Raw genomic sequence first — 23,750 nt, 5'->3', positions numbered from 1 at the left:
GTTATACTCCAGAAACTTCATTTTTGTGGCGGCCACAAAATGCAGTAGAGTCTCGCTTACCCAACTGTGGAGAAGTCATAGTTATTGTGTTTAATTTTGACTGTTGGAGTATGTATTTGTGTTTAGTTAACAGTAGCTGAAACAGAAGCCATCTTGTTTCAATCCACAGTAGTGCTGTTACCAAGGAGACGAAGCTGGCTAGCTCATCAGAGGGAGAAGTGGGCGGAGCCAAGAAAAGGAAAAAAGGGCAGTTTTAAAAAAGAGAAGCCAGAGAGTGTGTGCGTGGCTGGAGGCTTTTCAGTCAAGAAGGGCTGAAGAGACAGGCCTGGCCAAAAATCTTTAGTCAAGGCAGACTAAAGGGAGCCTAGTTAAGATCTCTAGTTGGGAAAAGACTAGTGATCAGGGATTTGGTCGGTAGTAGATCAAATTAAAAGTTTTATTGTAGTTGGGACATTGTTCACTAAGGAGCTCAGCTGAGGTTAGAGTTCGCTACAATTTATATCATCAGTAGGAGAGTGAGAGTGGATTTACACCAAAGACTACTGTTGTGGTGGTTATAAGAGTTATTAAACCACTTGTTTATCTAAAGTTCCATAAGTAAATCAATCAACCTGCAACCATAAGCTTTGTCAACAACTGACTCATTTCATCTCATCTGCGTCTGTGGAGCCAAATTTCATCGGTGATAATTCAAAAGCCTCACGTTGGTGGCAGTTACCTTAATAAATCACCTAATTGGGGAAGAGTAATAGTCACATTTACCTCAGAAAGGAAACCACAACACAGAAGTCCCTAACTACAGAGACAGAGGCTGGGATCTTGAAATAAAGATCACCCCCTGTAATCCTTCCCCTCATATAAAGGTGATATATATATAATCTAGAGGGATTAAAGGACTCAAAAATCCCCTCAGCAGGAAGGAAACAGCAATCACAAATTGGCTATCATAACATCACATCACCATCACAATCATCATTCAATCATTCCTCTATCACAAATTGGTGGCAGCGGTGGGATTGAAAGGATTCCTCCCTTCCACACCATCATCCATCACACCATCCATATTACACCAGCCTTCACTCATCCAACGTTCTGTATTATCCAAGGCAGTCTTCCTCCCACACGAATCCACAGATGTTTCTCTAGACAGCAATGCTATCCTTAGGTAAAGGTAAAGGTTTTCCCGTGACGTTAAGTCCAGTTGTGTCCGACTCTGGGGGTTGGTGCTCACCTCCATTTCTAAGCCGAAGAGCCGGCGTTGTCCGTAGACACCTCCAAGGTCATGTGGCCATTGGTTTTTCCTTGCTTTGCTTTGTTTTCTCTTGACTTGCTATTCCTTTCCTTTGTCCATTGTCAGTGGGGGACATAGTTTCTCTGGATGCAGGTGAACTACAACTCCCAAAAGTCCAGGTCTATTCCCTCCAGACCCCTGCGATATGTTCAGTTGATCATGCGGCTTCTCTGTGTCTAGTTTGGTCTGGGTCTATTATCACAGTTTCTCTGGATGCAGGTGAACTACAACTCCCAAAAATCCAGGTCAATTCCCCCCAGATCCCTGCAGTATGGTCATGAAGCCAGGCTTTGAAGCTGCAAGGCCATTCAGTGCTAATCAAGCAGGTCAATTGCAACTTTCACACTTGCCTCAAACAGACAAGAGTTCTTTCTCCCACCCTGGACATTATTCCACAGATATATAAATAAACCCCACTCACAACCTCTGAGGATGCCTGCCATAAATGTGGGCGACACGTCAGGAGGGAATGCTTCTGGAACATCGTCATACAGTCCGGGAAACTCACTGCAATCCAGTGATTCTGGCCTTGAAAGCTTAAGAAAACACAAAGCGGAACCATTTTGCGGGGGCATCGTTTCCGGAGGTGAGCATAAACAGGTGCACCACGGCTTTCCGGGGGAACCTTTTAAGGGAAGGACGGAGTGAAGGGAGCGGACGGACTCCCCGGAGTGTCGGGCCATGTTCGCCGGCTTGCAGGAGCTCGGGGTGGCCAACGGGGAAGACCTGAAAGAGACGCTGACCAACTGCACGGAGCCGCTGAAGGCCATCGAGCAGTTCCAGGTGAGCAGGGCTAACTTCCTTCCCTCCTTGCTAGGCCGCGCCGGTTGCCATGGAGATTTAACCCCTGGAGCGCCAGAAGGAACCCAAAAACCTTCCCCACTCTTCTTTCTTTTCCTATGTTTCTTTATAATAATACAATCCTAGAGTTGGAAGAGACCTTGTGAGTCATCCAGTCCAACCCCATTCTGCCAAGAAGCAGGGAGATCACATTCAAAGCACCCTCGACAGATGGCCTTCCAACCTCTGTTTCAAACCTTCCAGTGTAGAGAGTCCCACTGCTGAACAGCTCTTCCTCATGTTCAGGTGAAATCTCCTTTCCTATAATTTGGAGTCATTGTTCCACGTCCTAGTTTCCAAGGCAGCAGAAAATAATAATACAGTATTTATTTATTTATTTACAGTAGAGTCTCACTTATCCAAGCTAAATGGGCCGGCAGAAGCTTGGATAAGCGAATATCTTGGATAATAAAGAGGGATTAAGGAAAAGCCTATTAAACATCAAATTTGGTTATGATTTTACAAATTAAGCTCCAAAACATCACATTTTACAACAAAATTGACAAGAAAAAGCAGTTCAATACGCAGTAATGTTATGTTGTAATTACTGTATTTACGAATTTAGCACCAAAATATCATGATATATTGAAAACATTGACTACAAAAATGCCTTGGATAATCCAGAACCATGAAGCGAGTCTTGGATAAGTCAGACTCTACAAGATAGTTCCATCTTGTCTCCTGTGCCATAGCAACATGCTATGCCAATTTTATACACACACACACACACACACATATATATAATTTATAATAATGTATAAATATATAATATACTGTATTGTACCCCGTTTCCCCGAAAATAAGACAGTGTCTTATATTAATTTTTGCTCCCAAAGATGCACTAGGTCTTATTTTCAGGGGATGTCTTATTTTTCCACAAAGAAGAATTCACATTTATGGTTGGATTTTTTTTAAAAAATGAAAATTTATTATCTACTGTACAGTAGTTGTCATCACAAACCAGCATAACCAAACTGTGAATCCTTTCAAGAATTTCTATATTATATTTTATTGCTATACTGTTTTTAAATTACTGTTTTAAATTTCTGTTCGTATGTACATTTATGTTGTTGTTGGGCTTATCCCTGTGTAAGCAGCCCTGAGTCCCTTCTGGGAGATGGAGGTGGGATACAAGAATAAAGTTATTATTATATTATTATTTCTTGTTACTACCTTTATTTCCATGTACAACAATCTATGGTATGTGCATTTACTGATCCTGCATGCTTCCAAACAAAAACTTTGCTAGGTCTTACTTTCGGGGGAGGCCTTATATTTAGCAATTCAGCAAAACCTCTACTAGGTCTTATTTTCTGGGGATGTCTTATTTTCGGGGAAACAAGGTATGTACATATAATATTGATAATAATATAATATATAATACTAGCTGTGCCCGGCCACGTGTTGCTGTGGCTTTGTTTGCTGGTGTTGGTGAGAAATTGTTGAGGTAATGATGGTATTGAGTATCTGTTGTATGGTTGTCTTTATGTTTAGTATGCACACTGAAGTGGATTATATGGCAGTCTGGAGTCCAGATAATCCAGTGCAAAGCAGATAATATAAGATTCTAAATGGGTTATATAGCTGTGTGGAAGGGCCTTGAGTCTACACTGCCATATAATCCAGTTAAAATCTGATAATCTGTGGAAGAGGCCTAAGTGAGGCCTAACTCTGCCTGTCCCCTGGGCTGAGTAGATTGCTAGGAGACCAAGTGGGCGGAGCTTAGCCTTCAAACTGGCAGCAATTGGATAAATCTATTATTCCTCTCCCTCTAATTAGGACTTAATTTTTCTTTTCTTTTTGTTGTATCAACCTAGAGGCGTGAATGATGGGTTGTGTTGTCAAATTTCGAGGTTGGGGGGCCTGTAGTTTTGTCGTTTTGTCCGCTGCCCTGATGCCATCACTCTTTTATATATATAGATAGATAATATTACTACTGTACTGAGGCCCTGCTGCTCTATAGTTTGGGTTTCAAGAGCTTTGATGAGATGCATACATCTCTGGTGATTTTAACGTGGCATTTGACATTGACAGACCGAGAACGGCATCCTGCTGCCCACCCTCCAGTCAGCGCTGCCTTTCCTGGACCTCCATGGCACCCCGAGGCTGGAGTTCCACCAGTCCGTCTTCGACGAGCTGCGAGAGAAGCTTCTGGAGAGGATCTCTGCCATCGCCTCAGAAGGAAAGGCAGAAGAAAGGTGCGTCGGGTCCTATACCGCCATTGGGAGTCCCTTTTTCTCCATCAATGCCTCCAAAGTTGCTCACGGCGCCGCCTTGCTTCCTCCAGGTACAAAAAGCTGGAAGATCTGCTGGAGAAGAGTTTCCCTTTAGTCAAGATGCCTTCCATCCAGCCGGTGGTCATGTGTGTCATGAAACACCTCCCCAAGGTATGGGTTCAATACAAATAATTTGATTTCTATGCAGCTTTAACCCCCAAAAAGGCACTATGATTTTTGTTCCTGGGTTGTACATGTCATTATTGTAATTGCTTCGATCATATAAACATGGGGAAAGTTTCATCCTTTCTATTGAAGTTGTCCACATACTTGGGGTTTTCAATGGCTTCTCTGTGTAGCCTGAAATGGTGGTTGTCGGAGTGGTCTAGCATTAATGTTTTCTCAGATAATATGCTGAGTCCAGGTTAATTCATCAAGTGCTCTGCTATGGCTGACTTCTCTGGTCGAATCAGTCTGCAGTGCCTTTCATGTTCCTTGAACATGAAATAGTGTGGGAGGGGGTTGTAAACTTGAATTTATGAGCTGTGGCATTTTGTGCTTTTTTGCTGTTTTTGCAAACTAATAGGTTAATTAAAATTATTATTGTTGTTGTTATTATTATTAGCAACATTTATATCCCGCCCTTCTCACCCTGAAGGGGACTCAGGGCAGCTTACGAGTTATATATACATACAATATATTATATTATTAGCTTAGCACAATATAAGCATTATATATTACTATATTGTACTATACCACTATATTACAATATTATTAGTAATATTAAATGTAATATATAGAATTAGAATAGTGTATTATTATTACATTGTATTACATTATAATAATATTATTATCAATATTATATATACATACAACGTATTATATTATTAGCATAGCATAATATAAGCATTATATATTGCTATTTTGTATTATACCACTATATTGCAATGTTATTAGTAATATTATATGTAATATAAATATACAATTATAATAGTATATTATTACTATTATTATTACCATATTGTATTATTAGTATAGCATAATATGGGTTTGGTTTTTTTGTTGTAAAACTGAATTCATAATAAAAACTCATTGTTGTAAAGCATGCACTTTTTGCTGCTGCGTGTTTTTTGAACTTCAAGGTTTTGAAAATTAGTGTGTGCATTAGATTCAGCGGCACATTAGATTTGTGTAAATACGAAGTATTTCCAATCTGCCACCTTCCAAAACTCCTATAAATAATCCCACAACCAACCTCTTCCCTATATGGAAGCACAAGGTATGTTTCAGGACCGGCCTGGGGATTAATTTATTTTTCTGTTCTCTGCAGGTTCCTGAAAAAAAGCTGAAGTTGGTAATGGCCGACAAAGACCTGTACAAAGCCTGCGCTGTGGAGGTGAAGCGTCAGATCTGGCAAGATAACCAGGCTCTTTTTGGCGACGAAGTCTCCCCGCTGCTGAAGCAGTACATCCTGGAGAAGGAGACTGCTCTGTTCAGCTGCGACCTCTCCGTCCTGCATAATTTCTTCAGTCCCTCACCCAAGACCCGGCGCCAGGGAGAGGTAAGAGCAGAGGGGCTCTACGCCACTTTGAGGGACGTGTGGGACATAGTTAGACTATGTTTAGCGGTCTGGTTAAGACAGTTGCTTTTGCTGCAGAAGGAGCCAAGTGGGAGCAATCCAGCAGTCAGTAATAATAGAGTCGCTTGCTCTAGTTAAAATAACATACAAGCACCTTGAATCTGGTTCCAAGACAGACATGTTCCAAATAGCCGTTGTCGCTTAGAAGTTGTGATCACGAAAGCTGAACTTCTCTGTGTTTGAGTGATGGGTATCTAGTTAATAATAAACCAAGGTAAAGGTAAAGGTTTTCCCCTGACATTAAGTCCAGTTGTGTCCGACTCTAGGGGTTAGTGCTCATCTCCATTTCTAAGCCAAAGAGCCGGCGTTGTCAGTAGACACCTCCTAGGTCATGTGGCCACTGGCATGACTGCATGGAGTGCCGTTACCTTCCCGCCGGAGCGGTACCTATTGATCTACTCACATTTACATGTTTTTGAACTGCTAGGTTAGCAGAAGCTGGGGCTAACAGCGGATGATCACTCCGCTCCCTGGATTCGAACCTGTAACCTATCAGTCCTCAAGTTTAGCAGCACACACTGCACCATCGGGGGCTCCCAATGGATATGTAGTTCATAATAAACTAAACTCCCAAACAGACCCATCCAGACCCTTCTTTTGGACTATTGGGACTTTGCTATCCACTGGGGTTTGGTTTCAGGACATCAGTACCAAAATCAGTGGAGGAAATTCAACTCCAATTACACTATGTAACAAAATTTGTTCCTAGTTTGAAAGTGTTATTTCCTGTTTAATTGTGCGGTCCATACTTTGAAAGTAATTGTTCTACTCGGAAATCTCGTTTTTGTGGTTGCCACAAGCTATATTGAATTGGATGAGACTCAGTGAGATATTCATTGAAAACCTAGAGGAAAATGTGCTGCAGGAGGTCCCTCCCACAAAAACAAACTTTTGCCATGTTTTTATGATAGAACCAATTAGGAAGTTATAGAACATTGATAGAACATTGATAACTCAGGAACAAAAATTGTGTTACATACTGTTATATATACAGTTGTGCCCTTTATATAAAACGACAAGCAACTTAATTAAATGCTGGAGGGAGCACGAGGCTCTGTGAAATGGTGGGAGGCTATAGTACTGTGTGACAATTCTGGCAAAATTATTATTATTATTATTATTAATAATAATAATAATAATAATAATACAGTAGAGTCTCACTTATCCAAGACTCGCTTATCCAAGGTTCTGGATTATCCAATGCATTTTTGTAGTCAATGTTTTCAATATATCATGATACTTTGGTGCTATATTTGTAAATATAGTAATTACAACATAACATTACTGCGTGTTGAACTACTTTTTCAGTCAAATTTGTTGTATAACATGATGTTTTGGTGCTTAATTTGTAAAATCATAACTTAATTTGATGTTTAATAGGCTTTTCCTTAATCCTTCCTTATTATCCAAGATATTCGCTTATCCAAGGTTCTGCCGGCCCGTTTAGCTTGGATAAGCGAGACTCTACTGTAATAATAATAATAATGATAATAATAATAATAACTACTACTTTATTTTTGTACCCCGCCTCCATCTCCCCGAAGGGACTCGGGGTGGCTAACATGGGGCCAAGCCCAGACAATTACAGTAAAACAAAATAAAATACATACATGACACACATCATCAACAGGTAAAAAATACTAACACACTAACATAATAAAACAGTCAAATATTTATTATTTATTTATTTGATACATTTATATCCCGCCCTTCTCACCCCGAAGGGGACTCAGAGCGGCTTAGAAATTAAATTTACATACAATATTATATTATTAGCATAGCACAATACTGGCAATAAATTATTATATTGTACTATGTCAATATATTGTAATATTATTAAAAATATTACATGTAATATATAATATATAATTAACATTATTATATTGTATTATTAGTATTATATTGTATTACAAAATAATATTATTAATAATAGTAACAATAACATAAGAAAACATAGTATAAAAATAGGACAGCTTTACTTTTTGGATTATTTCCCCCACCTGCAAATATTTAGAGGTTGGTTGAATCTATGGGTGTAGTTCCCATAGGGCTGTTTGTACTCTGTTGACCGAGAGCCTTTCCTTGTCTCTTGGGGGCAAAGGTGGTTCAAAAGCTCACGCAGATGATTGGGAAGAACGTGAAGCTTTACGACATGGTGCTCCAGTTCCTGAGGACCCTCTTCCTGCGGACGCGCAATGTCCATTACTGCACGCTGCGGGCTGAGCTGCTGATGTCGCTGCACGACCTGGAGATCAGCGAGATCTGCACGGTGGACCCCTGCCACAAGGTACAGAAGGAACTCTATGGCAATTACAAAACAATTCACATTCTTTCCGTGGGAGTGGGGTTTCCCTGGCAGCTATTAAACGCTTGGCTTCTTTGGCAGTTCACCTGGTGCCTGGATGCCTGCATTCGGGAGAAGTTTGTTGACAACAAGCGCGCGCGAGAGCTGCAAGGTTTCCTCGACGGAGTGAAGAAAGGGCAAGAGCAAGTGCTGGGGTGAGTAATGAGAGTAGATAGGATATACCATATATACTCTGAGTATAAGCCAACCCAAGTATAAGCCAAGTCACCTAATTTTACCACAAAAAACTGGGAAAATTTGCTGACTCGGGTATAAGCCAAAGGTGGGAAATGCAGCAGCTACTGGTAAATTTAAAAAATAAAAATACATACAGTAGAGTCTCACTTATCCAAGACTCGCTTATCCAAGGTTCTGGATTATCCAGTGCATTTTTGTTGTCAATGTTTTCAATATATCATGATATTTTGGTGCTAAATTCGTAAGTACAGTAATTACAACATAACATTACTGCGTATTGAACTACTTTTTCTGTCAAATTTGTTGTATAACATCATGTTTTGGTGCTTAATTTGTAAAATCATAACCTAATTCGATCTTTAATAGGCTTTTCCTTAATCCCTCCTTATTATCCAAGATATTCGCTTATCCAAGGTTCTGCCAGCCAGTTTAGCTTGGATAAGTGAGACTCTACTGTACCAATAAAATTACATGAATTGAGGCATAGTAGGTTAAATGTTTTTGAATATTTACATAAAACTGCAGTTTCAGATAAGACTGTCCAACTCTGATTAAATCATTACTCTAACCTTCTTCAATGTAAATGTGCTCACGTATCCTTCCAATAATAATACATAGAGTAAAATAATAAATGTAATAATAATAGAGTAAAATAATAAATGTATCAACAATAATAAATGCAGTAAAATAATAACTGTAGTAGTAATAATAATAAATAGAGTAAAATAATAAATGTAATAATAATAATATCAGGGTAAAATAATAAATGTAATAATAATAATAATAATAATAATAATAATAATAATAATAATAAATCATACAATCCTAAACACTTGGGAATTGTTCTACTTGTGATTTTTTGATATTAAATCCAGCATATACATCTCCTTTGCTGTGTCATACTCTGTCTTTGTGTCAGTAATAATAATAAATGTAATAGTGATAGAGTAAAACAATAAATATAATAATAAATAGGGTAAAATAATAAATAACAATAACAATAGTTATACAGAAAAATAATAAATGTACCATGTATACTCCGACCCAAATATAAGCCGACCAGGACCCTCACTCAAGTATAAGCCATGGGGGGCTTTTTCAGCCCTAAAAATTCAGCTCTGAAATAAGCTTGCTTGAGCCAGAAGCACTCTTGGTTGTTGGTTGTGTTTGATGTGCTCTTGTTTTCTTTTTCATTCCTCCCATACTCCAGGGACTTATCCATGATCTTGTGCGACCCATTCGCCATCAATACCTTGGCGCTGAGCACCATCCGCCACTTGCAGGAGCTGGTGGGGCAGGACATGTTGCCCAGGGTGAGGGGAAAGTTTAGCATTTTGGAGCAAAAAACATAACACAGATAAATGAATGGGCTTGAAAGGAAGTTAGCTAAACCTAGAAACCTGACAGGTCGTCATTGCTTGCCTTGCAGGAAAGCCCTGACCTTTTACTTCTCTTGAGGATGTTGTCGCTGGGACAGGGAGCCTGGGACATGATTGACAGCCAGATCTTCAAGGAACCCAAAATGGTAGGCTAAACCTGCCTAAATCAATACTGTCTTAAAGTCTTTAGAATGAGAAGATGCAGCCTCTGGCAAAGACTTTTCGCCTAGTCGTCTCATAGCAACCCCAGATAAGGAGTTGGATGGGGGAGAAAGTTCACCAGAAAACATACCTGTGGTCAGCAGGAATCTCAGGCTTCATCTTAGGGAAGAAACAATTGAGGAAGTCACAGACAATCCTTGAGAAACAACAGTGTGAGAAATCTCACACGCTAGGGAGTCAAGGTTACAGATATGACTTCATGGCTTATGGACCTTAAATCAGAGAATTGTTTCCTTAGAATTCAGATCAGGCAATGCTGCATTGCAGTGAGGATCTCGAGTCTTGCTTCAAGTTCATGTTTTGGTCCAAGATCTTAGGAGTTTGGATTCATGTTTTAATGAATCCTATGAATCCTTTAATGAAGTTTCTATGGTTTTGGTTTTGGATTCATGTTCATGTTTTGATTCTTGTTTTCCTGGATTTAGGCTCATGTTTTGATTCTGTTTTTTGTACCTTATTTTATGGAACAAATTTGGATTATTTGGATTATTTATTGCCTTTGGAAGTGTTCTTTCCTATTCCCAGTTTGGTTTGGCTTATTACTTGTTGACTATTTTTCCCATTACCTATTGGATTTTGCCTTTCTTATTTCTTAGGGTGACTTTTTCTATATATGTGTTTTTCTCAATACCTGGTTGGTATTGAGTGTACAGTGTTTGCTCACTTAGGTTCCAGGACCACCTGCAATAAGTGAAAAATCCACGAAGTAGGGTCACTATATTTAATATTTATACATTATTTTAGCAGTTATACACTATTTTAAGTCTTTATCAACCAATCATGTGTTGACAAATTGCCTCCTTCTCCTCTTGTTGTTGCTTGGCCTCCTTTTCTCTACCTTCGGCTTCTCCTTCCTCCCTTCCTTAGGCTGTAAATTGTAATTTTTTATTATTTATAACTAGCTGTGCCCAGCCACATGTTGCTGTGGCGAAGTCTGGTGGTATGGGAAATAAAGTATTGAGGAATTGGTGGTAGTTAAGGTAAAGGGTAAAGGTTTTCCCCTGATGTTAACTCCAGTCATGTCCGACTCTGGGGGTTGGTGCTCATCTCCATTTCTAAGCCGAAGAGCCGGCGTTGTCCGTAGACTCCTCCAAGGTCATGTGGGATGACTGCATGGAGCGGCGTTACCTTCCCGCCGGAGCAGTACCTATTGATGCACTCACATTTGCATGTTTTTGAACTTCTGGGTTGGCAGAAGCTGGGGCTAACAGTGGGGGCTCTCTCCGCTCCCCCAATTCAAACTTGTGGCCTTTCGGTCCAGAAGTTCAGCAGCTCAGCACTTTAACACGCTGTGCCATCAGGGGATATTATTTCTGAAAGGTTGTGAATATACAATATTTCTGATTGGTTTTTTTTGTCTGTTGGAGGCAAGTATGAATGCTGCAATTAGGAAAAATGATTAGGATGTAATGGCCTTGCAGCTTTAAAGCCTGGCTGTTTCCTCCCCGAGTAAATTTTTTGTTGGGAGGTGTTAGCTGGTCCTGATTGTTTCCTGTCTGGAATTCCCTTGTTTTCAGAGTGGTGTTCTTAGCGATATTTTATGTGCTTCTACTGTCTGTGGCCCTGAGAAAGCAGAGGATTTGCCAGACTTTATTTTTCTTTTCTTTTTGTTGTATCTTACTGGAGCCGTGGATGATGGGTTGTGCTGTCAAATTTCGAGGTTGGGCGGCCTGTAGTTTTGTTGTTTTGTGGGTTGCCGTGATGTCCTCACTCATTTATATATATAGATAGTCTTTTAGAGTTTATTGAAAAACTGCAAAACAGCGAATCCGAGAAAAGTGAACCGCGAAGTAGTGAGGGAATACTGTAAAGTAAATTCTGGCGGGGGTGCAACAACACTAACCTGCTTCTTGGCAGGGGGTTGGACTGGATGGCCATGAGGTCTCTTCCAGCCCTATTATTCTATGATTATTCTATGATTCTAACCTTAGCAAGAGGCCCAATTTGCAAAAGCTACCTTCTTAGGAGGAATTGAACAATGTAGATGATTATAAACATCCCATAGTTCCAACTTTCTGTTTTCTTCTGCCGTTCTCAGGAGGTGGACTTGATCACCAAGTTCTTGCCCTTGCTGATGTCCTTTGTGGTGGATGATTACACCTTCACTGTTGATCAGAGGCTGCCTTCAGAAGAGAAAGGCCCGGCACCTTATCCCACCGCCATCCCAGAAATGTTTCCAAAGTGAGTCACTGTAGCTGTTAAGCATTTGCTAGTTAAGTCCCAACTCAGTGTCAAGGCAGGAGAGGCTGTTTCGAAAGGCAGAGGCTGAACAGTGAGTAACGTTAATGTGTTTGAGATTGCTCTGCATGCGAATGATGCATTCCCCACTTGCATTGTAGATTTCTGCAGGAGCACCGCATTGCCTGCGAGATTGGCCTTTACTATGTGCTGCATATCACTAAGCTGAGGAACAAGAACGCTTTTCTTCGGCTGCTCCCTTCTCTGGGTGAGTTAACTTTTTCCCTCGTCTCTTGCCGACACACAGGAAGACTTACCGCTCGAATATAAGCTGAGTTTTTCAGCCCTTATTTATGAGCTGAAAAAGCCTCCCCAGGCTTATAATCCGGTCAAGGTCAAGCCGGCCATTGCTTGCAATATATGATATATTTATCTCTCATCTTACCCTCCCTTATCAGTGTTTACTTTTCCAAAGCCTCCCTCGCTCTTAACCAAGGGAATGTTTTGAAAAGGGAAAGAAGCTCTTGCAAGTCAGGAAGAAGAATATATATATTTATACCCATTAATCTTATAAAAGCATTTTCCCCCAAAATATTATTTGTTAATCTCTGCTACAGATATATAGGCATTTTCCCCTGCAAGCCTTTGCAATCCCTGTGTACCTAAATATTTGTATCTGTCTGTCTGTCTGTCTATCTTAATTTTATATATAAAATTTCCCCTCATATGTTTGCAAGTCTTTGCAAATCTTATATGCATATAGATATCTAGAGATTTCCATGTACCTGTATATTTGTATCTATGTGTATACATTATTTTAAATATGCATTTTCGCCTCACGTGTTTGCAAGTCTTTGCAACTCCTATAGATATAATTATATATATAGAGATGTCTAGATAGATAGATAGATAGATAGATGAATATAGATATATAGGGCTTGCAAATATTGCAGGAGGGAAATGCACATATATAGAGAGAGAATTTGCAAATGTTTCAGGGGGAAATGCATATGTGAAGTTAGTATATATAATTATAGATCTATATCTAGCTCTGCATTGTTTATATAGACATTGAATGTTTGCCTGTTACTATGTTGGAAGCTGGGCTGAGTCCCCATGGGGAGAGAGGGCAGGGTACAAATGAAGTTTCTATTATTAATATTATTGTTATTGTTAATACCATATTGTTTTTGTTGACCCTACTTTTCCACTTACAGAGCTAGTTTACTGTTTTTCTTTGAAATACAGTAAATATTCAAAAATCTTTAACCTACTGATGCCTCTATATAATTTCATTGGGCTCTATTTTCATTTTAAAATTTACCAGTAGCTCCTGCATTTACCACTCTCGACTTATCAGTAATTTTCCCCAGCTTTTTGTGGTAAAATCAGGTGTCTCGGCTTATATTAGGGTCAGCTTATACTTGAGTATATACGGTAAGTCTATGAAGGCTTCTTTTGCTGTTAGTCTCAAATATGCAACAAGATCCCTTTGTTCTATATGTTTGGTTCTTCCGCAGTGGAGACTTTCAATGACCTGGCCTTTGGAGACATTTTCCTGCACTTGCTCACCGGGAACCTCACTCTCCTGGCTGACGAATTCGGGCAAGAGGAGTTCTGCACCAGCCTCTTTGACAACGTCTTCCTCCCCGCCTGTTCAAGGTAATGTCCTTTCCAATGTAGGGAAATCATAAAAGACATGTTAGCAGCAACCCAAGCAAGCCTTAGGTTGGAAAGAGCAAAGGAAATAGGAACTTTAAAAAATGTTATGAATATTTATCAGATTACTAGCTGTGCCCGGCCACGCGTTGCTGTGGCGAAGTATGGTGGTATGGGAAATAAAGTATTGAGGAATTGGTGATAGTTAAGGTAAAGGGTCCCCTGGGCTGAGTGGGTTGCTAGGAGACCAAGTGAGTGGAGCTGAGCCTTCTAACTGGCAGCAATTGGATAAAAACAATTATTCCCCTCCCTCTAATTAGGACTTTATTTTTCTTTTCTTTTTGTTGTATCAACCTAGAGGCATGGATGAGGGGTTGTGCTGTCAATTTTCAAGGTTGTGGGGTGTTTACTTTTGTTGTTTTGTCCACGGCCGTGATGCCATCACTCTTTTATATATATAGATATGCTTCAAGGTGATGTCACTGAGAGGAGAATCAAATACACTAATGGATATATTAAGGCAAATTGGGAGTCAAAATGAAAAGGGCTTATAGCCAGAGTAAAAAGGAAAGAGAATTCAATCCTTATACCTCCCAGGAGCCCTACTCAGAGTTCTACACAATTTTACTCTCGGACTGTTCAGTTCTTATTATTGTTTAAATTTTGAATTGTTATTGATGTTATTCTATGTTCTTTTATGTAGTTACACTGTTTCTAATTTTATTGATCTTCATGATCAAACAAGTAAAATAATACATAGAGCAGAGGTCCAACTGTTCCCAGAGGAGTAAAGAGGGAAGGGGGAAAATATGATAGATAGTAGTAGGTAAGTATAGAAATGTAAAGGATAGGAAAACGAGAATCATCAGAATGTTATGAGAATGTATGGAAAAATATGTTGTAATGGTGACTGACAATATTATAATTTACTTCCATAGTGAGATATATATGTGTGTGTGTGTGTATCTATCTATATATATAAAAGAGTGATGGCATCAGGGCAGTGGACAAAACAACAAAACTACAGGTCCCCCAACCTCGAAATTTGACAACACAACCCATCATTCATGGCTCTAGGTTGATACAACAAAAAGAAAAGAAAAATAAAGTCCTAATTAGAGGGAGAGGAATAATTGTTTTTATCCAATTGCTGCCAGTTAGAAGGCTAAGCTCTGTTCACTTGGTCTCCTAGCAACCCACTCAGCCCAGGGGACCCTTTACCTTAACTTACCACCAATTCCTCAATACTTTATTTCCCATACCACCATACTTCGCCACAGCAACGCGTGGCCAGGCACAGCTAGTATATATATAAAAGAGTGATGGAATCGCGGCACCGAGCAAAACAACTAAACTAAAGGACCCCCAACCTCGAAATTTGACAACACAACCCATCATCCACGCCTCTAGGTTGATACAACAAAAAATCCCGTCAAAAACCCCCACGGGGCCTTAAAACCACAGCCCTCAGCCTGGCTGGAAGGCCCTATGGTAGTCGGAGGAGGGGCCTCCACGTGGCAGGGCCGCGGAGTCAAAATTGTCAGGGGCCCGAGCAGGCGTGGAACACCCCCCCCCCCACGAAGAGCCACCGTGGCCTCCTCCATGCGCCACAGGCTGGAGGGAGGCCGCCCCCCCCCCAAGAGCCACCTCAGCCTCCTGCCAGCCGGAGGGAGGCCGCGAGGCCCCAAGGATGTTGAGGCCTGCAGAGGCGAAGGCGGGGGGGGGGGGGGCTTCCAGAAAGGCGCCCCCCCCCCCCCAAAGACCACCGCAGCCTCCTCCGTGCCCTGCAGGCCTCAGGGCAGCCCGGCCATGAGAGAGCCGGAGCCCGAACCTTCCCCCCCTCCCCCCAAGAGCAACCTCCGCCTCCTGCCAGGCCGCAATGTTTATTTGTTTTGTTTATTTTAGATGGAGGCCTCCAGAGGCGGAGGCAGGGGTGGCCGGAAGAGCCCCCCCCCCATGTCCTAAAGGGTCCTAAAGCCTCCCTCCCCTTTTCCCCTCTTCAAAGGAGGGTCCTGCCTTCCAAGCTCAGCTGCCTGGGCCTCTGTCTCTCTTCCAGGGATTGAAATGAGGGTCCGCCTGCCTGTACTCTCAGGCAACAAGTATCATATCTACAATTACTGTGGTGTAATAATACAGAACAATAGAATCTCTAAAATCAGGACATTAAATAAAAAGGAACACTCTGAAAATGAGAATTCCAGAAAGGAAACAACCAGAGCCAGCTAACACCTCCCAACAAAGGATTCCCCCAGGCAGGAAGCAACAATATAATCTCTAAAATCAGGACATTCAATAAAGAACAACACTCTGAAAATGGGAATTCCAGAAAGGAAACAACCAGGGCCAGCTAACACCTCCCAACAAAGGATTCCCCCAGCCAGGAAGCAACCAGGCTTCCAAACAGCAAGGCTATTCAGTGCTGTTCAATCTAATCAAGCAACATTTCCCCTTCATAGTACACCCTCGGTTTCAAGCCATGAGGCTACTCTGTCTCATTCAGCCTGCCCAAGAAAGGATGCCCCTATGTAGAAAGCAGTCAGTCTTTGAAACAGCGAGGCTATTCAGTACAATTCAAATGGGCTAAAAAACCATTTCCCTACAACGCAAGTACCCAGCCTTCCAAACAGCAAACCTATTCCATTGTATTCCACCTCACCAAACAAGGATTCACATAAGGAGAAAACACCCAGACTTTAAGGCTGCAAGGCTATTCACTGCTATTCCACCTGGTCAACAAATGATTCCCATCAGCCACAGCAACGCGTGGCCGGGCACAGCTAATATACTATATATGTGTGTATGTGTATCTCTCTCTCTCTCTCTCTCTCTCTCTCTCTCTCTCTCTCTCTCTCTCTCTCTCTCTCTATATATATATATATATATATATATATATATATACTAGCTGTGCCCGGCCACGCGTTGCTGTGGCGAAGTCTGGTGGTCTGGGAAATAAAGTATTGAGGAATTGGTGGTAGTTAAGGTCAAGGGTAAAGGTTTTCCCATGACATTAAGTCCAGTCGTGTCTGACTCTGGGGGTTGGTGCTCATCTCCATTTCTAAGCCAAAGAGCCGGCGTTGTCCATAGAAACCTCCAAGGTCATGTGGCCGGCATGACTGCATGGAGTACCGTTACCTTCTTGCCGGAGCAGTACCTATTCATCTACTCCCATTTGCATGTTTGGCAGAACATGGCAGAAGCTGGGGCTTTAGATAATCTGTGGAAGTGGCCTAAGTGAAGCCTAACTCTGCCTGTCCCCTGGGCTGAGTCGGTTGCTAGGAGACCAAGTGGGCAGAGCTTAGCCTTGTAACTGGAAGCGATTGGATAAAAACAATTATTCCTCTCCCTCTAATTAGGACTTTATTTTTCTTTTCTTTTTGTTGTATCAACCTAGAGCCGTGGATGATGGGTTGTGTTCTCAAATTTCGAGGTTGGGGGGCCTGTAGTTTTGTTGTTTTGTCCGCTGCCCTGATGCCATCACTCTTTTATATATATAGATACACACACACACACACACACACACACACACACATATATATATGTGTGTGTGTGTGTATGTATATATATATATATATATATATATATATATATATATATATATATCTCTCTCTCTCTCTCTCTCTCTCATTCTAAACAAAGCTGCCTGCCTTCCTGGGTGGCTTTGTGATTCATAATTCTTTCTGGCGCTTCACAGGAAAGAGAATGTGCACAGGCACATGCTGAGGCTGCTGCTTCACCTCCACCACAAAGTGGTCCCTGCCAAGCTGGAGTCCCTGCAGAAATCCCTCGAGCCCACCAAGCAGGTAAAAATGGGGACGGGAAGAGCTGGCAAAAGAGAACGCTCAAAATGAAGGCCTATATAGTAGATGTTTGGTTGGGCTGCCTTTGAAGACAGGCCAGAAACCTCCCTTGGTGCACCTTTCAACCCTCTGGTTAGGGAATCTGAGCATGTCACTCCATTTTTTGCACCATTACAACAGTGTTAACCTTTAAAGATCTAAACATAATTGGAAGCAGGTGGCCTTTTGGACCTCCCTGTTCTTTGGAAGCTTTCCTCGTGTATCCCATCAGTAATTTTGACAATCGGAAGAGACAGGGCCTTGTTAGTGGTGAGCCTACTATTTGTTGTTGAAGGCCATGAAGGCCAGAATCACTGGGTTGTTATGAGTTTTCCGGGCTGTCTGGTCATGTTCCAGAAGCATTCTCTCCTGACGTTTTGCCCACATTTGTGGCAGGCATCCTCAGAGGTTGTTATTATTGCTCAAAATGATGTTTTATTCTTTGTAGATGATGCTTGTTTTGTTTTATATGTATTTTATCCTGTTTTATTGTGGTTATCTGGGCTTGGCCGCAAGTTAGCCGCCCCGAGTCCCTGTGGGGAGATGGAAGCGGGGTATAAAAATAAAACTATTATTATTATTATTTTATTATGACATAGCAAACAAGATAGGTATGCTGGATTTCGTATCACAAAATCACAAGTCGAACACTTCCCAAGTGTCTAGGACTGTGTGATGTATTTTCGCATGATGCGTGCAGATCCCAGTCGGGTGGCCTTTTGCAGTTGGCAGATCGTGATATCATCAATGTCCATTGTTTCCAAATGCCGGCTGAGATCTTTTGGCATGGCACCCAATGTGCCAATCACCACCAGGACCACCTGCACTGGTTTCTGCCAGAGTCTTTGAAGTTCAATCTTGAGGTCCTGAGAGCGGCTGAGTTTTTCCTGTTGTTTTTCGTCAATGCGACTGTCACCTGGGATGGCGACATCCATGATCCAAAGCTTTTTCTTCTCCACAACTGTGATGTCTGGTGTGTTGTGTTCCAGAACTTTGTCAGTCTGGATTCGGAAGTTATTATTATTATTATTATTATTATTACAGTAGAGTCTCACTTATCCAACACTCGCTTATCCAACATATTGGATTATCCAACACATTTTTGTAATCAATGTTTTCAATACATCGTGATATTTTGGTGCTAAATTCGTAAATACAGTAATTACTACATAGCATTACTGCGTATTGAACTACTTTTTCTGTCAAATTTGTTATTAAACATGTTTTGGTGCTTAATTTGTAAAATCATAACCTAATTTGATGTTTAATAGGCTTTTCCTTAATCCCTCCTTATTATCCAACATATTCGGTTATCCAACGTTCTGCCGGCCCGTTTATGTTGGATAAGTGAGACTCTACTATGTTGTTGTTGTTGTTATGGTGAGGCATGTTGGAAACTGGGCAAGTGGGATTTCTATATCTGTGGAATGATGTCCAGGGTGGGAGAAAGAACTCTTGTCTGTTGGAGGACAGTGTAAATGTTTCAATTGGCCACCTTGATTAGCATTGAATAGCCTTACAGCTTCAAAGCCTGGCTGCCTGAGGGAATCCTTTGTTGGGAGATGTTAGCTGACCCTGATTGTCTGGAATTCCTGTTCTTTCTTCCCCCCCTTGGACATCATTCCACAGCTATATAAACCTCTCTTGCCTAGTTCCCAATAGACCTCACAACCTCTGAGGATGTCTGCCATAGATGTGGGCAAAACATCAGGAGAAAATGCTTCTGCAGCCTGGAAAACTCACAGCAGCCCTGTCATTAATAATTTTCATATTTCTTTTTCTTTTTTTTTCTTCTTTGCCAGAGCGGTGAAGCCGTGAAGGAGCTGTACAACCAGCTGAATGAGAAACTGGAGCTCCGAAAGCCCAGCCCGGCCCACGCAGCTGAGGCTCCTTCCATGGACTTGTCCTTGCCCACAGTCCCCACTCCGGCCTCGCTTTAGGCCTGGAAAAGAACAAAAGCTGTTTCCTTCCAATGTCAACAAGAGATTGGATGCTCACCATGTTCTGTCCAGAAACGTGGAACCCTCAAACATCTCTTGGGTGCATTGATCTTTCCAAGATGTTGATGTTCTGCAACTCTTGTCCTGGAACCAGTGGGATTTGCAGTCTAGCAAGACCACACAGTCCCACCCTCTGAACTAGAAGAGAATATTGTGATCAAGATTGTGGCAATGACCTCAACCTGGGATTTGGGCCCAAAGGAATGAAAAGAAGACCGGATCAGGTTTTTCTACAATGTAAACATCATGTCGGATGTTTTCAATAATTTTTTTATATATATAAAGTCAGTACTTTTATGAGCGAGAATGATGTGTGCTGTTTGCTGTTTGCAACAAGGGAAAAAGATATGTGGTTAAAAGTTAACTAAAGACCCCTAGGTTAGATTATCAACGCCGATAATCCACATTATCTACTTTGAACTGGATTATATGAGTCTACACTGCCATACCCAGTTCAAAGAAGATGATTAATAATAATCATAATAATAGTAATAATTATTATTATTGGGTGCCGTGCCAAAAGATCTCAGCCGGCATTTGGAAACCATAGACATTGACAAAATTACGATCTGCCAACTGCAAAAGGCCACCCTGCTGGGATCTGCACGCATCATCCGAAAATACATCACACAGTCCTAGACACTTGGGAAGTGTTCGACTTGTGATTTTGTGATATGAAATCCAGCATATCTATCTTGTTTGCTGTGTCATAATAAAAAATAATAATAATAGTAATAATAATAATAATACACTATTAGAATTGTATATTTATATTACATGTAATATTACTAATAATATTGCAATATAGTGTTATTGGACTGCATGTGGCCCCCAGGCCTTAGTTTGGGGACCCCTGGTGGCTCCCTCCTCCTCTTTGCTTGTTTATAATGGTATTTTAATTATAATTTTATTAATTATTAATTATTAAGGGGTGCTTTGCTAGTGCTTTTGGTGCACAAAGGTAGAAGGGAGTTGGACTAAATGGCTCTTCCAACCCTCATTATTATTATTATTATTGACAGAAGGGCACAGCATAACACAGCAAACGAGAGATATATGCTGGATTTCATATCACAAAATCTCAAGTTGAACACTTCCCAAGCATTTAGGACTGTGTGATTTATTATTATTATTATTATTATTATTATTATTATTATTATTATTATTATTATTATTATTAACAACATTGAGGCTGTGTGGCCATCTGTCAGGGGTGCTTTGCTTGTGCTTTTGGTGCACAAAGGTAGAAGGGGGTTGGGCTAAATGGCCCAAGGGGTCTCTTCCAACCCTCTTTATTATTTTTATCATGATTATGATTATTATTAACATTGAGGCTGTATTTGTTCCTGTTTTTTTACTTCAAAATAAGATATGTGCAGTGTGCATGGGAAATTGTTCATAGTTTTTTTTTTTTAAAACCTATAGTCTAGCCCTTCAACTGTCTGAGGGACCATGAACTGGCTCCCAGTTTAAAAAGTTTGGGGACCCCTGGGTTAAACCCTTGTGCCGGCTGAACTGCTGACCTGAAGGTTGTTAGTTTGAATCCGCAAGATGGAGTAAGCTCCCATCTGTCAGCTGTAGCTTGTGGGGACATGAGAGAAGCCTCCTAGCTAACACATCCAGGCATCCCCTGGGCAATGTCTCTGTAGACAGCCAATTCTCTCACACCAGAAGTGACTTGCAGTATGTTCTCAAGTCGCTTCTGACATGATAGGCCGGAGAAAACTATGTCTTCTGTTAGTCAGACTCTTTGGAATTGCTTATGGGTTTGTCTTTATGGCAAACCTGGTGACCCAAGATCGGCACTTTGTAGGTTTTCTTCAGTGCTTCTCAATCCAAACCGCATTCACACAGAACACTCCATTGTAGATGAATGGTCTTCTATAAGAAAGGGGCACCTGTAAATAGTCTTGTACTGGAGCTCCCAGCTCAGTCAGTGTTGGGGATGATGGTGGGTGCAGTCCACCAACATCTTCGCACACATATACTCACGCTTACCCAGTGTTTCATTAATCCTGAGAGCTGCCTTGCACCCTGGTTTGTGAGATAAATCCACAACATACATACGTAGGTAGGTAAAGGTTTTCCCCTGACATTAAGTCCAGGGGGTTGGTGTTCATCTCCATTTCTAAGCCCAAGAGCCAGCGTTGTCCATAGACACCTCCAAGGTCATGTGGCCACTGGCATGACTGCATGGAGTGCCGTTACCTTCCCGCTGGAGCGGTACCTATTGATCTACTCACACTCTGGAGGTTGGTGCTCATCTCCATTTCTGAGCCGAAGAGCCGGCATTGTCCGTAGACACCTCCAATGTCATGTGACCATAGGCATGACTGCATGGAGTGCCATTACCTTCCCGCTGGAGCGGTACCTATTGATCTACTCACACTCTGGGCGTTGGTGCTCATCTCAATTTCTGAGACGAAGAGCCAGCGTTGTCCATAGACACCTCCAATGTCATGTGACTATAGACATGACTGCATGGAGTGCCGTTACCTTCCCGCCGGAGTGGTACCTATTGATCTACTCACACTCTGGGTGTTGGTACTCATCTCCATTTCTGAGCCCAAGAGCCAGCATTGTCTGTAGACACCTCCAATGTCATGTGACCATAGGCATGACTGCATGGAGTGTCGTTACTTTCCCGCCGGAGCAGTACCTATTGATCTATTCACATTTGCATGTTTTTGAACCACTGGGTTGGCAGAAGCTGGGGCTAACAGCGGGAACTCACGCTGTCCTTTTGGTCAGCAAATTCAACGGCTCAGCAGTTTAATCCCCTGCGCCACCGTGGGCTCCACATACACACATACACATACATACTGAGCTAAACTATAGGCCACAGAGCAATTCAAACAAAGATCAATTCTCAAAACATTGTTTGCTCTTCAAAATAAACTGCTCAACCGAGCTGTCCAATGTCCCTGCTGAGGATAAAGTCCTGACGATGGTCTTGTTTGGTGCCGAAAGTGGGACTTCCGGACGGGGGTCCTACCACGCATCCATACCCAGGGCCTCAAACCTTCTGCTCCGGAGGACCGTGAAATCATTTACCATTCTCCTTTCTGGCGAAAGACTCCCCGTCGACATCTCTCCCGGTTTTGATTGAGCAAAATCAGTGTGGAAAAGCCCATGCTCTTTCGTATTGGCGTGGAACGGGTCAGCGGCGTTGCAGGAAGGCCCTTCTGATGCCAAGCTTTCTTCGGAAGTGTACGGAGCGATGGTCGGAACAACGATGGCACTCCGGGTTTGAACAATAGCAGCCTTGCTGTTTGCACTCAACTTGGGCGTGTTTTCCTCCTCATCTCTTTTCTCCGGATCCTCTTTGCCTTGATCCTCCTCGCCACCAAAGAGATGGTGCCAAGCATTCCTGTAGCTCTCTTTTGCCGACACGGGCCTCAGCCTGGTTGGTTTTTGGGAACGGGCTTTCGTAGCGGTTCTAGATTCCAAGTTGTAACCCGGATCGAGGCGCCAGTTTTCGTCTTCTCCTTGCCTTGGGCTTCTGCTCAGTTCTTCGAAGCATTCTTCCTCCGGCGTTGCTTTTTCATGAGCTGGCTGTTGCCGTTGGTGGGTAGCGTAGCGGTTCACGGCCGTGCCTTCTGGGCCGGTGAGGAGCAGCTTATTGATTCGATACGTCAGGCTTGACACGCCAAGTGGGATGCCACGTGAGTTCGTGTTTCTCGGAAAGTCGCTCCCAACAGGGCATTTGGCCTCCGCGGTGGGATTTCTCCTAAATATAAAGAAAGGAGAACATCACTTAACAAAAAAAAAAGGTGAAAATTTGGAACATCACCAAGAAGACTCTGCCACTTACGTTGAGCAGAACAAAGCCAGGATCCTTTTAGAGATGATGATGATGATGATGATGATGATGATAATAACAACAACAATCTTACAAAAAACAAATCTCAGCTATCAAACATCTAAAAATTCTCAAAAATTTCACAT

At 41.8% G+C, this 23,750-nt stretch overlaps 3 protein-coding genes across 9 annotated transcripts in view; 1 reads left to right on the top strand and 2 right to left on the bottom strand.

Moving 5' to 3' along the window:
• camsap1 (calmodulin regulated spectrin associated protein 1) overlaps positions 1-1,790 on the bottom strand; it is a 55,170-nt gene extending 53,380 nt beyond the window's left edge. For all 3 annotated transcript variants that reach the window (XM_062959796.1, XM_062959795.1, XM_062959797.1), the window contains exon 1: positions 1,716-1,790. In XM_062959796.1, coding sequence (XP_062815866.1) covers positions 1,716-1,781 — 66 coding nt within the window. In that variant the 5' untranslated portion in view covers positions 1,782-1,790. The remainder of the gene's footprint in view (positions 1-1,715) is intronic.
• Positions 1,791-1,909: 119 nt separating this feature from the next.
• Positions 1,910-23,750, top strand: part of nelfb (negative elongation factor complex member B) — a 26,765-nt gene continuing 4,924 nt past the window's right edge. The window contains exons 1-13 of one of the 2 annotated variants that reach the window (XR_010000167.1): positions 1,910-2,074; positions 4,166-4,329; positions 4,419-4,518; positions 5,678-5,908; positions 8,088-8,273; positions 8,373-8,485; positions 9,739-9,841; positions 9,958-10,053; positions 12,168-12,310; positions 12,469-12,575; positions 13,828-13,969; positions 17,658-17,766; positions 19,605-20,039. Coding sequence is in view for 1 of the 2 variants with exons in the window: in XM_003228343.4 (XP_003228391.1) it covers positions 1,973-2,074; positions 4,166-4,329; positions 4,419-4,518; positions 5,678-5,908; positions 8,088-8,273; positions 8,373-8,485; positions 9,739-9,841; positions 9,958-10,053; positions 12,168-12,310; positions 12,469-12,575; positions 13,828-13,969; positions 17,658-17,766; positions 19,605-19,742 (1,734 nt within the window). In the remaining variant the exon portion in view is untranslated. Of the gene's footprint in view, positions 2,075-4,165; positions 4,330-4,418; positions 4,519-5,677; positions 5,909-8,087; positions 8,274-8,372; positions 8,486-9,738; positions 9,842-9,957; positions 10,054-12,167; positions 12,311-12,468; positions 12,576-13,827; positions 13,970-17,657; positions 17,767-19,604; positions 20,110-23,750 lie in introns of those variants that run through there. The other variant, XM_003228343.4, reaches the window with a different exon arrangement.
• The window catches only part of LOC103281115 (uncharacterized), a 26,151-nt gene continuing 25,065 nt past the window's right edge, over positions 22,665-23,750 (bottom strand). For all 4 annotated transcript variants that reach the window (XM_062959809.1, XM_016997921.2, XM_062959808.1 and 1 more), the window contains exon 7: positions 22,665-23,532. In XM_062959809.1, coding sequence (XP_062815879.1) covers positions 22,794-23,532 — 739 coding nt within the window. In that variant the 3' untranslated portion in view covers positions 22,665-22,793. The remainder of the gene's footprint in view (positions 23,533-23,750) is intronic.

Source organism: Anolis carolinensis, unplaced genomic scaffold, assembly GCF_035594765.1.
Source record: "Anolis carolinensis isolate JA03-04 unplaced genomic scaffold, rAnoCar3.1.pri scaffold_7, whole genome shotgun sequence".
In the NCBI taxonomy this organism is placed as follows: Eukaryota; Metazoa; Chordata; class Lepidosauria; order Squamata; family Dactyloidae; genus Anolis; species Anolis carolinensis.
The sequence above is the reverse complement of the archived record's forward strand: the minus strand, read 5'-3'. Positions and strand labels throughout refer to the sequence as shown.